Source organism: Mus musculus, chromosome 4 (assembly GCF_000001635.26).
Source record: "Mus musculus strain C57BL/6J chromosome 4, GRCm38.p6 C57BL/6J".
In the NCBI taxonomy this organism is placed as follows: Eukaryota; Metazoa; Chordata; class Mammalia; order Rodentia; family Muridae; genus Mus; species Mus musculus.
This window is the reverse complement of record NC_000070.6, coordinates 129,127,042-129,145,039: the sequence shown is the minus strand read 5'-3', so window position 1 is coordinate 129,145,039 and position 17,998 is coordinate 129,127,042. Positions and strand designations below refer to the sequence as shown.

The window sequence follows — 17,998 nt, the reverse complement described above, 5'->3', positions numbered from 1 at the left end:
CTTTAACAGCCCAGAAGAACGCAGAGCGAATACCGAATGATTTCTGCAGAAAGCTGCTTCTGCAGTTCTTCACTCCATACCCCCACCCCAGATGAGAACCTCAGCCCTCTGGCAGGAATAAGCGCCCAGCCCTCTCCTGAGAGGAAAACCCTTTGTTTTAAGAAACTGAGCAGATGCTTGCATACCTATGTGGTGAGGCAGCCCAAGCTGGGCTTAGAGAGGAGCCTCAGAAAGACGATGGTGGAGCAGCTATTTTCTTCTCCTACACGTGCACCCCCATCTGTTCGAGAATTCCCTTCCAACTCCAGCTTGGCTGGCTGGCATGTCCCTAAGAAGCTGCAGGCCAAAATGGAAGAGGACTGATTCCCTCCTCCACACATCCTGACTTGCTGCCAATTGCCAGAAAAAGAGGGCAACGTTTGGGCATTTACCAAAAGACAAGGATGTGCCTTTTCATTTGTCTTTATTTTACATTTAAAAAGTGGTTATTGCTCTAACTGGATTGGAGGTAAGGACCTCCCTTAAGGAGCCTTGGCCTTGCAGCCCCGTTCAGCAGGGATGGAAGTCACGAGACAATGAGTGGAACCTCATTCCCTCCCAGGAGGAAGCCCTTAGTATTGCTGACATCTGCCCTTATCCGTCCCTCCTCTCCTGTGCTACCCGCAGTTGGAGCGAGCACAGTGGTGGCTGACCCAGCTTGGAGAGCTGTTAGAGACCCGAATGAAGGGGCAGTCATTGGGTGATGGCTTTCAGCTCTCTGACTTGGGCACCTGTGCTCAACATTCAGTACCACAGATATTTTACCAAGCACCTACTATGTGCTGGGAACAGCCACCCACACTCCCTTGGCCACCGATGGAAGATACAGAGTTCGTTCGCCTTTCCAGTGCAGGCGTCTGGCAGCCACTGTGCTTCAGTCTCCAAGAAGTCTGCTGCCACATCAAGCACCTTTTTTTTTTTAAACCAGTAAGGGGCAGAGGAGAGGAGGGGGAGGGAGGGAGAGAGGGAGCACACTAGCTGTCACTTTACACTGCAAGCTCTAGGGAAGTAGATGAGAGCCCTGGGTAACTTTCAGAGGACCCTGAATGAGATGGCAAGATAGTGACAGTGGCTGCTCTCTGCTCTCTGCCTGTCTGGTGTAAACGGCTTTCCAGTAGCTCGCTCAGCAGTTCTTTATGCTGTAGGATGTAGGTGTTTTCAGTTATCCAAGCTGACACTGCTGCCCCAGCCAAGGCACTTCCTTTAAACGCGGGCAGTACCTTCTTCCAGAGCTTCTTAAAACTCCACACAGATGATCTCACCACAAAGATCTATCTTTGTGCAAGCTAGATGCAAGCAGACATGGAGGCCTTGGCAGAGCGGTCTGCATTCTGGAGCAAAGCCCTCCAGTGGTGTTTTCCAAGAGTCCAAACAACTGGCATCATACACATTTGCAAAGGTGCACCTTGTACCACAGATGTCCTTAGTGGCTGAATCCAGAAAGTGTCTGACAGAGTCAGGACCCTTGAAAAGCTGGCAGCACTGCAGCCTCCCTGGTACCATTGGTCTGACAGACACAGTTCCAGATAGTCTTGGTAGCTGCTTTCTCCCAGAGCTTTGTGCATTTTCTCAAAGAGGAAGCCAGTCCAGGAGAAGTAAGGCAGGACTCTCCCATGTACTTGTGCCTTCTTCAGAATGGGGCGCAGTCTTTTAGCTTTGTGGCTTATTTGATTTTTTTTTTTTTTTTTTTTTTTTTTTTTTTGCAGAATTTGGGTTTGTAGTTCAACCTCCTCTGTCAGACTAAGGTAGGGAAAAGGAAAAACTGTGGCTAGCTGTGCCCCCACCGCTTCTACAGCTCTCACCCCGTGCCCAGGAAGGACACAGGGACTAGCGGAGGATGAAGCCCATCCCTTGCAGATGGGGGTACCCATGCTTTGATGATGTTCACAGAGGGCTTCTTTGGAAACCAGGAAGGGAACAGATAAGAGAAGTGTCCAGAGCCGGTTGAATGGATTTCATGTAAGGTAGGAAATGGGACAGAGGAGAAAAGGAACAGCGGGGCTGCAGCTTAAAAGCCAGACTCTTGTCCCTCGCAGAAATAAAAAGAATAGCCCTGCCTGGAAGTCTCGTCTTTCTCCCCTTTCACACACAGCCTTCGGTCAAGCTGAGTGGCCCAGATGTGAGTCCTGTGCCAAGAGCCTTGGCACTCAGTCTACCCCGCAGCAATGGCATCCCTCCGGCTGGGTCTCTCTCATTCTGCAGCTCTGTCTCTGGGTGTAGCTTCAGCCATGGACATTGCTGAGGTACTCCTGGAGCTAGGGGTTAGTGAGAGGCTTCAGGAACTGATATCAGAAAGAGAGAAGCCAAGAGAGAGGATAATAAGCCCGATGATAGGAGAAGATGGAGGTGGGAGGAGCCGCAGAGCGGGCCAGATGCATGTTGGACAATCACCGTCAGAAGGTCCTCTCGCATTCTCTACTGTCTTCTGAGCTGCTCAGAGCAAGCACTGTAAATGTGTCATCATATCTGGTTTCATAGAAGAGGAAGTGAAGGAACAGAGGTAAGACACTGCCCCAGGCCATGTCACCCCTTCTCCTGCTGACCCAACCACAGCAACCAGGAACTCTGCCTTTCCCATTGGCTGTCTTAAAAAAAAAAAAAAAAAAAAGACACTGGCCCTTGGCACTCCGCAAAAGGCAAGGATCCAAAATCAATTTGCAGTGTCCCCTGTGTCACACCGGCAGCAGCCAAGCTTGGCTTTGCCCAGCTGCTGCCACGCCAGGTCCTGAGCTGACCCCTTCCCTTGTGCAGTCTAGGGACTACAGATGTCTAAGGACACCCACCAAGCCAAGGTGTTCCCCTCACCTTGCTGCGGAGGAGACCCCCACCCTGATGCTCCGGTGTGCTGGTTTCTGATGCGCTCTTGGTTTTCTCCTTGTTGTTATTGGGCTCGTTGTCCTTGATGATATCATACTGGCGGCAGAAGAGAGCTATAACACCTAAGGAGTTAGGCAGGGGCAGTCTGAGTTCTCGCCTTGCCTGCCAGATCCCTTCTAGGGCTCACTGCCATCCCCGAATGGCCTCTGCCTTGCTGCTGCAGCCTCCCTCCAGCCTCTGGCTCCTTTTCCCCCCTACCTGGCCCCCAGCCACCCCTATCATTGCTGCTGGGCTGGTTCCCCCACAGCATGAATCTGATCATGCCTTCCTGTTACCCTTTCTTTAAGCCTCTGACAGCTACCACAGAAATTATCACGGCATTTACTGAGCACATGCCAGGCCCTGTGCTGTGCACTGACGTAGCCAATCTCACTTGATCCTCACAACTCCAGCCTATTATTATCAGTCCCAGGGTACAAAGGGAGCACACTGGTGTGACAGTTTCCTTAACTCAAGGTCATGCCACGGTGCGGCTAGGAGGTGTCGAGCAGAACCTGCTTGCTGTCTACTATCAGCCCAGGAAGGTGGTTAGTATTCACACTGCTAACTCCAGTTCGCGGTGTGTACCGCTTCTTTCTCGATCCTTGCTGGATAGCTCTCCGCTTTCCACCATAGTAGATAAAGCCCAACAGCTCCTACTTTTCTCTCTAACATCCTAACAGACTCCCGTTGCAAGTTTGGGTTAGTTCTTTGTTTATAGTGTTATGATTACATAAACACAGTCCATGCCGAGTCTAATAATGTACCATACTTAACCCCCCTTTCCATAGAACCCTGTCATCCTGCCTTTTCTCGAGTGCCTGTTCTATGTGCCTCAGAAACCCTTCTCCCTGCCCCAAGTGCGTCTTCAACAGAATCTGCCTTCAAACACCACGGTAATCAGGCTTGAGCGTGGTGTTCCAATCTCTCAAGGGACTCTAGTCTCCAGCCTCCCCCCCGCCCCTTTCTTCCAGACCTTTCCACTTTCTCTCCTAGGCTGCAGCTACTGTGAGCTGTGAGTGAACCTGTGAGCATCATTTGTTGTTTCTTGAACCTCTTACACCAAACAAGCTTCCTCCATTGGCTGCCTGATTATCGTCTAGTCAGCCTCTCTGCTCAACTCCTATGTTATCTTTGTTCTGCATCTTTGGCCCTGTGGTTTCAGTGTTGGAAATCGAACCTAAGACGTCATGGATGACTACCACTGAGCCACACCTTCACTCCAGCCCCTATGTCTTTTCCCCCTACTTCTAGCTCCAGAATTGATCTCATGTCCTCTGTTCTCATATTATGCTATTTTAAGTTTATTTATTTTTTTACTATTTTTTTAGCTGTGTGTGTTTGAGAGAGATGTAGGTATGTAGGTGCAGGTACAGAGGCCAGACGTGTTGGATCCCCCTAGAACTGGAGTTTCTGGTGGTTGTGAGTCACCTGATGTGTATGCTGGGAATTGAACCAGGGTCCTCTGGAAGATCAGTAGGCATTCTTAATCTCTGAGCCATCTCTCCAGCTCTGTTCCCACATTAGAACCACTAGAGTGCTCATTATCTTCAATTATAGCTAAGTGCAGTCTTGTTCCAGCCCAAGTTCCTTGCAAGCTCAAGACTCTTCCTAGTCATGACTAACACTACACGCTCCATTCGAGCAACTGGCCAATGAATGGCAGCTGCATTGAATAGAGAGATGAACAACATCTGGACTTTATCCTCAGGGAGCTGAGACATTAGGAAGAAAAGATATCCTAAGCCCACCCAAATTACATAAGGATTAAAGAAGGGCAGTGTGCTGTGGGGGCCACAGAGGGAAGAAGGCCATTCCTGTAAATGCGTGGGGGGATTTGCATGGTTGCAGCTCAGCTGCATCTGGAAGAAGAGGTAACTAAGGAGAGTGCTCCAAGTCTGAGGTCAGGCATGGCTGCCTCTGAGCTTCCCAAGTTTGAAAACCCTTGGAGGCCCAGCATCCCAAGTACATTGACGGTAGCCATGGCTACCCTGGAAGGCTGGACCACTTCCAAGAGGAAAAAGGCAAGTGCCCACAGCATACAAGATGGTAGCAACATGCTATGTTTGGGGTGGAGGGGATTAGAGAAGGGATTTAGCCCCCAGAGCTGCCACAGGCAGGTCTTAGGGATTTTGCTGACTCCCAGACATCTCCAAGCTCCTCACCCTTGGTGCCAGTTGGGTCAGTAAAGGAAGACCTGGAGGCCTGACTCACCTGCCCACATGAAGAGGACCACAACAATGATCAGCACCTCCCCCGTTCGCAGCTGCTGGTTCCTCCCCATCTCCTTCATGGTCACCTCATCTGTGGGGAGAGATAAGCTAGCCCTGGGCTCCGTTCCTCCCGAGCCACTCCTCCAGGGCCCAGCAGCCCACAACAAGAAGTGCCTCTGTCAGTGCCAACACACCCAACATAGACCCAGGAACAGGGTGAAGGCTGTTTTGGGGCGACAGCATTTGGACTCAATCTTAAGGAGAAAGCATGCATGGCAGTCTCCTTCCAGGGGCCGAAATCAACCCTTCTTCATCTCTCGAGCCGCTTGTCTTTCCTCCTGCCCTGCCCAACCTCCCTCACCTAACTCACCCTCCTTGCCCCGTGCTTGCCTTTGTTCTTTGAGGCCATCTTTTCAGCCTCGCGTGGGGTCTTGAAGAGCACAGGCTCACTGGCTGGGCTCTGTCCCTGGATGGAGATGGCCTGCACATGGACGATATATTCTGTGTCCTCCTCCAGGTCCCAGAGAGCGCAGGACCGGGTGGTGGTGTTCACCTCCTGAATGAACCGGAGCATCCGCACATCCTTCTTCTAGAAAGGGGAGAGAGCTTGCTATGTTAGCATGCAGGGCACCAACCCCACATCTGCCCACCTCGACAGTGACAAGCCCCCTCTTCATGGCTGTTACATTCCCGCCACCCAGAACAGCCTTATTTCCACAGTAGAGCTAAGGAAACATGTTCAGAGGGGTCAGAGTGTTGCCCAGGGCCACGCATCTTCTGAGGAGCAAGCATTTGAGGTCAGACCCTTGCTCTGAATTACCATGTCCCAGCCAAGACCTCCTGAGCCTTTGTCCAAGGAACTAAGGACCTTCTGTGACCCCAGTTCTAAGCTAGATATACAACTTGTTACCGTCTCTCTTGCCCTGTGGTTTCTTTTCCTTTTCTGTTTCTCTACCATCATCCTCCATGCCTGGCTGACCTTGGACTTGAAGTCCTTCTACTACTCCCCGCCCCCCCCACCACCACCTTCTGAGTTCTGGGATTACAGCATGAAATACCATATGCGCCCAGTTTCCAGTCACCATCTTGATATGCCCTCTCCCCTTAAGCACCCTCAAGGGTTACCTGCTGAGAGATGGCAAAGCCAATGACCACTTCATCCTCCAGGACATCCCAGCTGACCACGGCAGAGTTGGCCTTGAGGTGCCGGACGGTCACGTTCACAGGGGCTGAGGGGCTGTCTGCAGGGCAGGGAAGCACCTGAGTCTGAGCGTGCCCTGCTGTAAGGCCCAGCCCCATCATATATGAGAAAGAGAAAGCTGGGGGAGGCTATGTGAACAGAAACAAGGATCCAAGGTCTCAGCTGGGCCACATGGCTCTCGGTTCCTCAGTGGCTGAGAGGCCCCAGGTTCCTTGTGACTAGCATAGAAACTCCTGCTGGCTATAGACTGGCCAAACCAAGGGTCCTAAAATAAAATTGGTGGACCTGGGCTTGAACCAAGGCGAGAGCTAGTGGATAGGTGGTTGGGCACCGAGCGAGGAATAGCTGAATGGAGTTCAGGAGCTGATTAGCTTGAGAAAAAGCAGCCACAAGGACTCCTAGTCCATTGCACTTTCTATAGCCTCATGTTGTCAAGTGAGTGACCTTGAGGGAAGGAGACAGACCCTGAGATGAAGAGCCAGGAGGGGCTGAGCCCTGGCATGGAGCTGAGGGGCAACCTCACATGGTAAGCTGGGCAGAGGGCGCCTAAGGGGAAGGGTCTATGTGAGCCTCTCCATACTCTGTGGGTCCTCACGTGCGAGGAATAGAGGAAGTTAGAGAAGAGGGGACATTCAGAACAGGGTCCCTTGGTGGAGAGACACCAAGATAGCGCAAGGCCTTCTGGGTGAAGGAAGATGGTGAATGGGGAAAACGTCAGAGATAAGTGGGAGAGCAGTAGAGGAGCAGGGCAGAAAGGACCTTCCAGGAGAGGGGAGTAGAGTCACACGGGGTTATATCATGCAAGAGGGCAGGGGCTGTGATTAGAAGCCCTGGCCCTGAGCAGTAGCCCCATACCCCTCAGACAAGTGGACTCAAGGCTTCAGGATTATGCCAGACATTCAGATGGAAAGGGACAGAAGGACACAGACAGGTGGCTGAGGTCACAGAACCAGAGAGCAGACAAGTGGAACATTGGAGACAGGCAAGGAGACAGAAGCAGGGCGAGAAAGAGAGGGAGGCAGCAACAGCTGCCAGGAGGGACAGGATTGGGGTGATCTAGGGAGGCAGAGCCCCATGGGGTGGGCCAGACACTAACTGCAGCAGGGTTTGCGCCCCCCGCCCCCGCCCACGGTCCCCGCAAACACCCTTCAACCTCAGGTTACAGTTCTCTTCATAGTCGTTCCTGCGCAGCTAGCTGCCTATGGGTCCCTGAGAGATCTTTGGGGATACAGAGGGAGGCCCAAGGTGGGGCACTAGTGTCCTCAGCTGCTCTCAGGGCCAGAAAAGGTGGCTGAGGCAAAGACTCAGGGTTAGGGGATGACCTGAAGGGACCAGGAGCCGCAAGAGCTTTAAAAACTCAGGGCTGAGGTGACTGGCAGAGGTTTGGAAGCTGAAGGACGGGTTTAGGGGTCAAGAAGGTTCGGAGGCGCTAGGGTCAGGTTAGGAGAGTAGGGACCAGGTGACACAGGAGGTCCTCAGGGAGCAGGAAGGGAACCGAGGACTTCCCGGTGGCGGCGTGGGAGGGGAAGCTGTTCCCTCCCTCGTCCCCCTCCCCAGGCCCCCTTACCCGCCTGCACCAGCGCGAAGCAGACGCAGCCTAGCCACAGGCGGAGCGCGGCGCGGGGCGGCCAGGCGCACGGCCCTGGGGGCATGGCGACTCCTGGGCCCGGTGACCGCTCGCACTCACGCTCCAGCCCGCGGCCCTCCCGGCCCGGCCGCCCCGCGCCGCCCCGCGCCGCCTGCATATCGGCTCCGCGGACAGCGACTCCCGCGCGGCGGCGGCGGTGGTGGCGGCGGCGGTGGTGGCGGCGGCGGCGGCAGCGGCCGCGTCCACGTCGGGCGCCTGGGGGGCGGGGCGCCCCCGCTGCGGGGAGAGGGCGGGGGCGGGGTGAGGACCGAGGGCGCCCCCACTCCTGTCCCCGCTCTTCACTCTGTGGGCTCCCGGGAAGCCAGGGGCTTTGGGGACCCCGCGGCTCACGCTCTCTGACCGATGCAGGACCCGTAGCACCGTGCCGCGGTCAGTCCCAGCCTTAACCCTGACCTGGCCCCGGTCCCGCTCTTCCTTAGGGAAGAGGGAGGGCAAGTGCTTGGGAGATGCCCATCTGTACCCCATCTCTCACTCCAGCCCACACCCCAGGCACACACACACACACACACACACACACACGAGCTGTAGAGTGTAAGGGGGGTACAGACTCGGTACTCTGGGGAATGTGTGTACTGGGGCCGAAGAGGCTCTCCTCTGACTCCCTGGAGGTCTAGCTGAGACCTCAGACCAGTCCTTTCTTTTTCTTGTGCCTATTTTTAATCCCCTCGAGAGCACTGCGAATATCTGTCAGGCGCAGACACTCTGTAGGCCTTGGCTGGGTTTGGGACTTGGTTCTCTCTGCAGCCCCTTCAGGTCCACTCTGCTGCGGGGCGTCTCATGTAGGTGGATACTGCAGTTTGGTAACTTGTTTTGTCCAAGGACCCACCACGGGCAGGATTTGAATCCAAGGTGGGCTCAACTTCACACACTCCTCACCCAGAGTGACTTCAACACTCCAGCATCTAGAATCTCTCTCTCTCTCTAAAACTGGCACATTCTAGATTATTAAAAGAACAATCTGGAACCGTGTTTCTCCAAGATCAGAGGGCTGTGGTTTCTGGACGCTCTCGGGACCACTATATCCATTCTGACCTGACTGAGCAGTGATTTAGCTAATGGCTCTAAAGTGGTAGGGGCTGGAAGATGTGGCAGATAGCTCCAGCTAATTAGCACACGTTGATAACCCTTTTTTTCCATCACCTTGGGAACAGCCAGGTGCCAGCCTGTCCTCACACACCCTTCTGGCTACTCCTTTGATGGCCTTAGAGGCAGAGAGGAGCCTCCACCCCACATTTACTGTCCTGCCCTAAGGAGAATCCCTATAGGACAGCAGAAGGCTCCCCAGCCTCAGCCTCTTACTTTCTTGGGCTGGAGTCGCAGTCAGAGAGCCAAGGTTAAGGAGTGAGGTTAGACCAGAGAGGCATCTCACAGAAGCCTCTAAGATCTTCCATCCTATCCCTAGACTTTAGATGAAGAAGAAACTGAATCACAGAGATAGAGAACCTAGAGCTTGGTGCACACACACACACCCCCATAAGGCAAACACACACACACACACACACACACACACATACACCCCTCCTGTACTAATGCTTACCCAAGGAGTCTTTCTCCCCAAGTTTCTACCTGATCCCCTGGGAAGAATGAGGTGTGGGGGGCAGGGGGTTCTGCTGAGCTTTCCATTCACAACACCCAGCCTTCTGTACCCCCAGGACTCCATGCTAGGCAGGCTGACCTCCCACCCCAGCACCATCTGTTTTCTTGGCCACATACCTTGTCCTGGGGGGGCCTTGTTAGGACTTGGACCTTCCGGGATGGTAGCCCAGCCAGGGCACCTTCCCTCTTCTTTTTCTCTTTCTCTTTTGTTAGGTGCTGCCCGCTCTGCCCTACCCACCCCACCCTACCAGCTGCAGCTTAACCCCCAAGGACCTCCTTGCCTTCCCCAGACTACCAGGGGGCTGGCAGGAGCAACTGGAGTCTCTTCGGTTGGCTATCGCACGAGCAGCAGGAAAGAGAGGGGTCAGATAGAGGTCATAGGATCCAATTTTATCCTGACTGAGGAAAAAGGAGAGAGAGGGTCCTGGTGGGGTCTGGCCTATAGTCCAGTGATGGGGAAAGGAGAACCTCTGCGCCACCTGCTGGCAGTTCTGGGAAAAACCCCAGGCGGATGTAGGGCGTTAGGAGGGGGGAAAGGGCAGCCAGTGTTCACCGCCTGGGAGCTAGGAGGAAAAGCTTGCGGGTCGTCGCTGTTAGAAGGGTCATGGCAGACTTGGAGAATTTGGAGCGTTGTGGCGGTGGGGTGTAGCCTTCCTAGGATTCATGAGGTGCTTGGACATTGTTTCGGTTCTGGAGGAAGCCCTGGCGTGGAGTCTAGCACCCAGTAGGAGCTAGTTAGAAGCAGGAAGACTGAAAGGGCCTGGAGATGGCCTGAGGGAGCCTGGGAAGGCATTTGTCAGCACCACTTGTTTTATATACGCCATCCCGTGCTTTCTACCTTAACCAGACACACAGTAGGTATTCAGTAATGTTTATTGACTCTATGGAACAAATTCATTCTTCAAACATGTATTTATTGAATACCCATTATGCACCGGGTTCCAGGCAACATCCTGAAAGAACACACAAACACTTGAACTAGAGAAGGAGAAGGGGGGAGTCTGGAGGGGCTGAATGTCCCTGAAGTCACACCTGGGGACTCACCAACATTTGGACCCCCGTGGGTGTCAAAGCTGTCCAGAGTCTGGGAGCCTATCTTAGGCGGCAGGTCCCCCACAGCAGATCACAGTTTTCCATCTAGAAGGCTCTTTATCTGATCTTGGAGCAGACTTGGCTCACATTTACTCTGCTCTTTGTTTTTTTTTTTTTTTGTTTTTTTTTTGTTTTTTGTTTTTTTGCTTTTTGAGATGGGGTTCCTCTGTGTAGCCCTGGCTGTCCTGGAACTCACTCTCTAGACCAGGCTGACCTCGAACTCAGAGATCCACCTGCCTCTGCCTCCTGAGTGCTCAGGATTAAAGTCCTGAGCCAACGCTGTGGTATTTAGACACAGCCCCAAGTCACAGGGAGACAAGACTCAGGAGAAGGCAGGGGATTGCGTTGAGGTACAATGAGAGAGCACTCACTCTTGACCTGCATTAATGGGATTTTAAGGTTGATGTGCGTCGTTAGTCTCAGCTCTAGATCAAGAAGCTGAGCCTCAGAGAATTAAGGGACATGGCTGCAACCACCCAGACAATGAACTATGGAGCTGTGTCTAAAATCCATGGCTTCAAGTTCAGGACCTGATTTGACCTTTTACCTCCCTTACCTCTAAGGACCTTTCAGAGGATTAGTGTAAAAGCATTTTTTATTTGCCTGATGTAACTGTTGTCTCCCAGGCTTACTGCCTCCCTCTGCTAACCTCTGCCTAGTTCTGGAAGCTTCTAGCCTCTGTACAATCTAATCTGGGCCTAGAATGTTTCCAGCCTCCGAGACTCGCCGATGAAGAAGCTCACCCTTTCTCGTTCTCTCTGAGTTCTGGCTGGCTGGCTCAGCTCAGCCGTTCTGGCTCAAACTCCTCGACAAGCTGACTGATTCCATCTGACTTCTCTCTCAGCCTCTGACTGAACTGCTCTGGTTGACCTCATACTAACTTTGGCCATCTGTTCTAATCTTCTGGCTCCTTCTCCTTCTCTGGCTCATTCTGTCTTCACCTGTGTTTAGCTTGTTTTCTCTTTCATCTGTCTCTCTAAGTGTCCTGGTAAAACTGCCTCCTTCAAGCCGGGCGTGGTGGCGCATGCCTTTAATCCCAGCACTTGGGAGGCAGAGGCAGACAGATTTCTGAGTCCGAGGCCAGCCTAGTCTACAGAGTGAGTTCCAGGACAGCCAGAACTACACAGAGAAACTGTGTCTCGAAAAAAACAAAACAAAAACAAACAAACAAAAAACCAAAAAAACCTGCCTCCTTCTCCTCTCTCCCTCTCTCTCTGCACAGTTTCCTCTTGTGTTGTCTCTCTTCCTTCTCTCTTCTCTGGAGAGTCGAGTGTATCCTATATATCTCTGATTTGTCACTTTGTCTGCCACTCAACTTGACATCACTTTCAAACATGGCTGCTTCCTTTTACAAACTAACTTTACTTACATTGTTTGGGATTAAAGGTGTGTACTGAGAGGTTGTCTGCATTCTAGCCAGATCACACAGACCAGGAAGGTCTTTGGATGTGATCAGGGCAGCCATATTGCAGGATTAATATTCCTCCTACAGATGAGGACACTCTTCTCTGAAAGACATAAGGGGCTTGATGCTCCCAGGGGCAGTGGTGAAACCCAGGGACTGACCCACCATTTACCAACGCTTTCCACAGTCCATCGTCCTCACAACGCTTATGGTCGGGAACGTTATGTCCATGTCATTGCTGAAGAAACTGATGTTCAGAAGGAGAAAAGGGCTTGCTGTGGGTTGTATAGCCAGGAGACACTGGTCTGTCATATCTCTGAGATTAGTCTCTGATGTCCTCATTATGGTGAGGCTTGGCTAGGTTCATAGTTCCCAAGGTCTTAGCAAGGAGGGCTTCTAGGAGAAGGCGATACATGGGCCAGCTAGGAGATAAAGCAGGAAGGCTGGGGAAGAGGTAGAGAACATAGTGTTGCATGTGGAGGGGAGGCAGGGGAAGCCGTGCATGTGAGGCAGGAGAGTGACTGGCACTGGATTGAAACACGGGGAGCGAGAGAACCAAAAAGACTGTCCTGAGCAGCTTGCAAGAGAAGATGGGGCTATGGGAGCTTCACTCATTCAACCCTCGCTGAGAACCTCCTAGATGCTATGAACAAGGCCAGCTCTCCATGGGCCTCACGTTTCAGGGAGACACGCTAAGTGAGCACCAATGACTAGATACCTCTGAGAGAGGCAGGGCAGACGGCACAGGCGTTAAAAGCACTGACTGCTCTTTCAGGGGACCCGGATTCCGTTCCCAGCAACCTCTTAGCAGCTCACAAACATCTGTAACTCCAGTTCTGGGAGATACAGATCCGATGCCCTCTCCAGCGTCCTCAGGCACAAGACAAGCGCGTGGTGCACAGACATACAGGCAAACAAAACATCTATCTATACATGCCACACACACACACACACACACACACACGTGTACACACACACACACACACACACGTGTACACACACACACACAAGTACACACACAGAGGCACACAGGCACACCCATACACACACATATACACAAGGCACACATATACACATATTCACACACAGAGGTATACACAAACACACACACACATACAGAGGCACACACATACATACATCTTCCAAGGCTGGGCTACACGTGTGGCTCAGTTGGTAGAGTGTCTGCCCAGCACCCAAGAGACCTTGGCCTCAATCCTCAGCACTATATAAATTGGATGTGATTGTCAACTCCTATGATGTCAGCACTAGGGAGGTAGAGGCACAAGGTTTGGGAGTTAAGGTCATCCTTGGGTACATAATGAGTTAGAGGCCAGCCTGGGTTCATGAGACTCAATGTCAAACTCATACATCCGTGTATCTTCCGAGGCTGACAGGGGCTGAGATGATATGGTTAAGGTGGCTGAGAAGGTAAGTTTAGCTAACGTGGTTTAAGGGTGGCATCTAAGCTGAGAGCAAAGACTGGAGGGAGGCGGGTATATCAAACCACAGTAGCGTCCCAGCAGTGGGGACAGCTAGTGCAAAGGTCCTGGGACAGCGGTGTGCTTGGCCTATTCAGGAGACGAAAAGAAGCCAGAAGGATCGAAAGGAGCCTTACTTGCAAAGTGAGAGGAAATGGGGGCAGCGGGAGGTGGGGCAGAGTGTGGGAGAAAGGTTTCACTGGCTCACTAGCTACAGGAAGCCTCGCAAAGTCCAGCTGTGGTGTGATGGATTTACAGGTTAAAAGACTCACGTTGTATTTTAAAAGGCTCACAGGGCCGGCAGGCGGGACCGCAGAAAACAGGGTCGGGACCAGGTGACCTGTGAAGAGCCAAGGAGGCTGGTGCGGTAGCAGAGCCAGAAATGACCACCTTGGATCCGAGAGGTGGCCGAACTAACAGGGACAAAAGAAGCAGCTGAGACTTTTTTATTTTTGTAGGAGGAGCCAGTGTGTAGAACTCAAAGGAGACGTGAGGAGAGGGGTGGGGAGGAAGGACAGGAAGCTGGGCGGGGCTCCGCTGTCCCAGCCCACCTGGTTGGGTGATGCTGGGCCGGTAACTCCACCTCTTTGAGCCACTGCTGTGGTCTTTTAGAGGAGGATGGTAATAAGTACCTACGCCACAGAATGGGATCTGACAGTCGGGGTGAAGAGGAGGGAGGAAGAGAGGAAGCCGGGGGCGGGGGTGGGGGGAGGGGAGGAGGCAGAGGAGGAGAAGGAGGAGGCTTGTAATTAGGTGAAGGAATCCTCCGATCTCCTCAGATCTTCATTCCTGCCATTTCACAGTGCTCTGGGACTGGAACATAGGCCATCTTGCCCAGGGCTCACAAAGCCTCAACCTCAATCTGAGCCCAGGGCTCTGTGCCTCAAACCTCAACTCTAGCGTTACCTCTGGATACAGTTTCTCAGCCACACCCCACAGTCATCCGGATATCCCAAGAGTGTGGACCCGAGGTCCTCTCATAAGGGGTCCTGCAGAACTGGAGTGGAGGTTCAGGGATAAGGCCTTGTTCCCAACAGGGCTGGGGAGCACAGTACACTTCGGCTCACTCCTCAGCTGAGCCTGTCTAGTTCACCTCAACTGTTTTCACGGACCAAGTAGCGCCACACAGAGTGAAGATCCGAGGCTCCAGAAAACCCCCACCTCTCACATGGCCTATTCTGAGGGCTTCCCCCACCCCCTGGAAGATGGCCCTGCAGAGCCAGAATATGACCAGCAGAGGGCGCCCACTCCGGCCATAGTGAATCCACACTTTTTCTAAAAACAGGAAGACCCTAGAGACCCAGATGAAGCTGGCGACCACCACCCAGAATGGCAGTTCTCAGGGAACCCATTAAAGGCTCAGCCACTAGCACCAGGAAGGGCCTTGTGAATAAGTCATCAAGCCTCAGTTTTCTCGTCTATCAGAGGGCCCCTTCCATAATGTCTGCCTCAGGCAGTTTTGTGAGGATTCGGTGTGAGTTAAAGGTGGTGTGGAAGCTATCCAAGTGTTAGTAGTAGTGGCCCTTGGGGCACACGGGTCATCATTTTGTTATCATTATTTATCGATATTTTGAGACAGGCTTGTATGTAGCTGGCTTTGAATTCCAGATCCTCCTGCCCCTACCTTATAAGTGCCGAGGTTACAGGCAGATGCCCCACCTCTTGCAAGCTTGCTGTTGTTATTTGTATGGCTGGGAATTGAACCCAAGCTCTTAACACCATCAGGTGCTCTGCCACGGAGCCACACCCTAGCCCCAGTTATGTCACCTGAAGATGCCTTCTATTTGTAACCACCATGTGGTAGTTATTAAGATAAAGGCAGGGATTCAGGCATCATCTTGAATTTCCTAACGAGGGAACGAACAGTAACTGGGAACTGCCTGGTGACCCCGGTGGCTTCACAGGTCTTGTGCTTGCTTGCAGTTTCAATTCCTTTCAGCTGACTCGGCAGAACTCCACGGAAGGAGAGCCCCTAGGATAACCTGGCCTCCCACACGCCTTCATTCCGGGGACAGCCAAACACCACACAAGCCAGAGTTGACTGGGAACAAAAAAGCTCATTATTCCTGCTGTTTGGATTGGGAAGCACCCCCCCCCCCAACCCGTGTGTGTGTGTGTGTGTGTGTGTGTGTGTGTGTGTGTGTGTGTTTAGTGCTCCTGGCTCTGACATTGGTGGGGGGTGTCTTCTGATGAGGGAAAGAATTCAGATGCTTGCAGCCCAACAGTCCTACGCTTAAACCGTGATACAATCCACCCTCACTGTGTGACCACAGGCAAATTACCCTGCCTCGTGGAGTCTGTTTCCTTATCTGGTTCTTATCCCGTGGTGTTGTGAGAACTGAAGGAGATGCCACATGCAATCCCCAACACGTGATCAGTTAACTGTGTGGCAGTGGGTGCTGTAAATGGAATCTTCTCCTTCCCCAACCCTTTTCTGCACTGGGGTGGACTGGGTGGTTGTGGGAGTGGGTCACATCCTGCAGGATGATCATCTGGTCCCATCTGTGGATGGGAGAGCCAAGGTCTGGGTCACCGGTGCACGTATTTGCATGTGTAAGAGTATCTGTGTATTTCTGGTGGAGTGTGCATTCGCAGCCCTGGAGATGCATGCGGTGCAAAGGCATGTGAGAGTATGGACTTAGCGAGAGGCTGTCCCATCCCAAGGCTTCCCGGGGCACGTGTGGACCTGCAGGTACTGGTGTCTGTGGTATCCCCACACTGCTGCAGGAGGCTCTCTGTTCCCTGTTACTATGGAAACAAGGAGGCAATCCCAGGCCTGCCTCCAGAGAACTCGAGGTGCTAGAATTGAGATCTGGCTGGGTTTTCCCAGGAAGAGACACAGCTTGGGAGATTCCTGAGTCAGGGGTCTGGGGCTCTGGGTACCTCTGGAACCCCTGGGGGACCCTCATTCCTTTAAGGTAATCTGGCTCACTGGCTCCCAGAGGCAGAACTAACTAGGGCTCATCTTGGATCTTACTCTGACTTCAAGCAAGGCTCAGGCTGAGAACTTGACCTGTTTGTGCCTCAGTTTCCACTTTTATAAAATGGGAGAACTTAGCAGGTAGCTGCAGAAACAAGTCCAGAAGAGGAGTGTGCACCCTCCCCTGTCTGAGACACCATCTTCTCGCCTTTGTGGTCATTCCTAGGCCAATGGTGACACTTCTGTCACCCAGCAGCCCCTTCTCTCTCTCTCTCTTGTTCTCTCTCTCTTACACACACACGCTCCAGTGTCTTGCAGGGGCCTCATGGCTATAGAAAGGGAATATTCCTCAGAGAGCCGAGGCCCTGGGAGGCGCAGCTGCTCAGTGGTGAGCCTGTGTCTGCTCTCTCCACAGAGTCAGCCATAGAGGCAGTTGGGGATTTTAAATGGGGAGTTGGCCAGGAAGACGGTCACATTAGAGCCATCCTTTCTGGAGACAGCACCCGGCTTTAGCCAGGCCCCAAGGCAGGGCTGCTGGGTGGGAGGCAGAATGTAGTTCAGGAGACATTTTCTCTTCAAAATCTTGACTTTTAAAGAAAAAGAAGAGCCGGGCATGATGGCGCACGCCTTTAATCCCAGCACTCGGGAGGCAGAGGCAGGCGGATTTCTGAGTTCGAGGCCAGCCTGGTCTACAGAGTGAGTTCTGGGACAGCCAGGGCTACACAGAGAAACCCTGTCTCGAAAAACAAAAACAAAAAACAAAAAAAAAAAAAAACAAAAAAAAGCTTGATGGATGTTTACACACACACATACACACACATATACATATACACATACACACACATATACACACACACATACACACACATATACATACACACACACACACACACATATACACACATATACACACATATACACACATACACACACACACACACACACACACACCATACTGGAGTTTGAACCTAGGATCTCATGCTTACTAGTCAAGCATTCCTTTACTGAACTGTCCCTCCCTCTCCCCAGTCACTATCTTAACTGTTATTTGAGTCAAGGTCTCACATGGTTCAGCTTAGGCTCGAACTTACTACACAGCCAAGGAGAATTTTGAGCTCCTGCTTCTCCCGCCTCTTCCGCTCGAGTGCTGCAGTTACAGCACAAACCATGACATCTGCAGGATCATGACTCTGGCTAATCAGACAACTTGGTAGGTAAATTGCTTGCTGCACAAGCCTGCTGGGATTTCCTGAAACCCATGGAAGGGGAGAGCCAGGCTCACAAAGTTGTCCTTTGGCGCATTGGCCCATGTATATCTGTACATCACACACACACACACACACACACACACACACACACACACACGCGCGCGCCACATTAAAAAAAAATTTTTTTTTTGAGACAAAGTTTCTCTGTGTAGCTCTGGCTATCCTGAAACTCACTTGTAGATCAGACTGGCCTTGAACTCACAGAGATCCACCTGCCTCCGCCTCCTGAGTGCTGGGGTTAAAAGCGTGTGCCACCATGACCGGCTACATAACCACGTAAAA

General features: G+C 52.4%; 1 protein-coding gene across 2 annotated transcripts; it reads right to left on the bottom strand.

The window, feature by feature from the left end:
* Window positions 1-446: 446 nt before the first annotated feature.
* Fndc5 (fibronectin type III domain containing 5) lies at window positions 447-8,170 on the bottom strand. Of its 2 annotated transcripts, none has more exons than XM_006503212.4 (6): window positions 7,877-8,170; window positions 6,234-6,349; window positions 5,499-5,697; window positions 5,110-5,199; window positions 2,845-2,969; window positions 447-2,505 (listed from the first exon to the last, which is right to left on the bottom strand). In XM_006503212.4, exons 1-6 carry the CDS (start codon window positions 8,052-8,054, stop codon window positions 2,500-2,502), a joined length of 714 nt encoding a protein of 237 aa, XP_006503275.1. In that variant the 5' UTR covers window positions 8,055-8,170; the 3' UTR covers window positions 447-2,499. The 2 variants fall into 2 exon arrangements, with proteins under 2 accessions (XP_006503275.1, NP_081678.1); NM_027402.4 differs by having other exon boundaries at window positions 2,845-2,978; window positions 7,877-8,041.
* Between the last annotated feature and the right edge of the window lie 9,828 nt (window positions 8,171-17,998).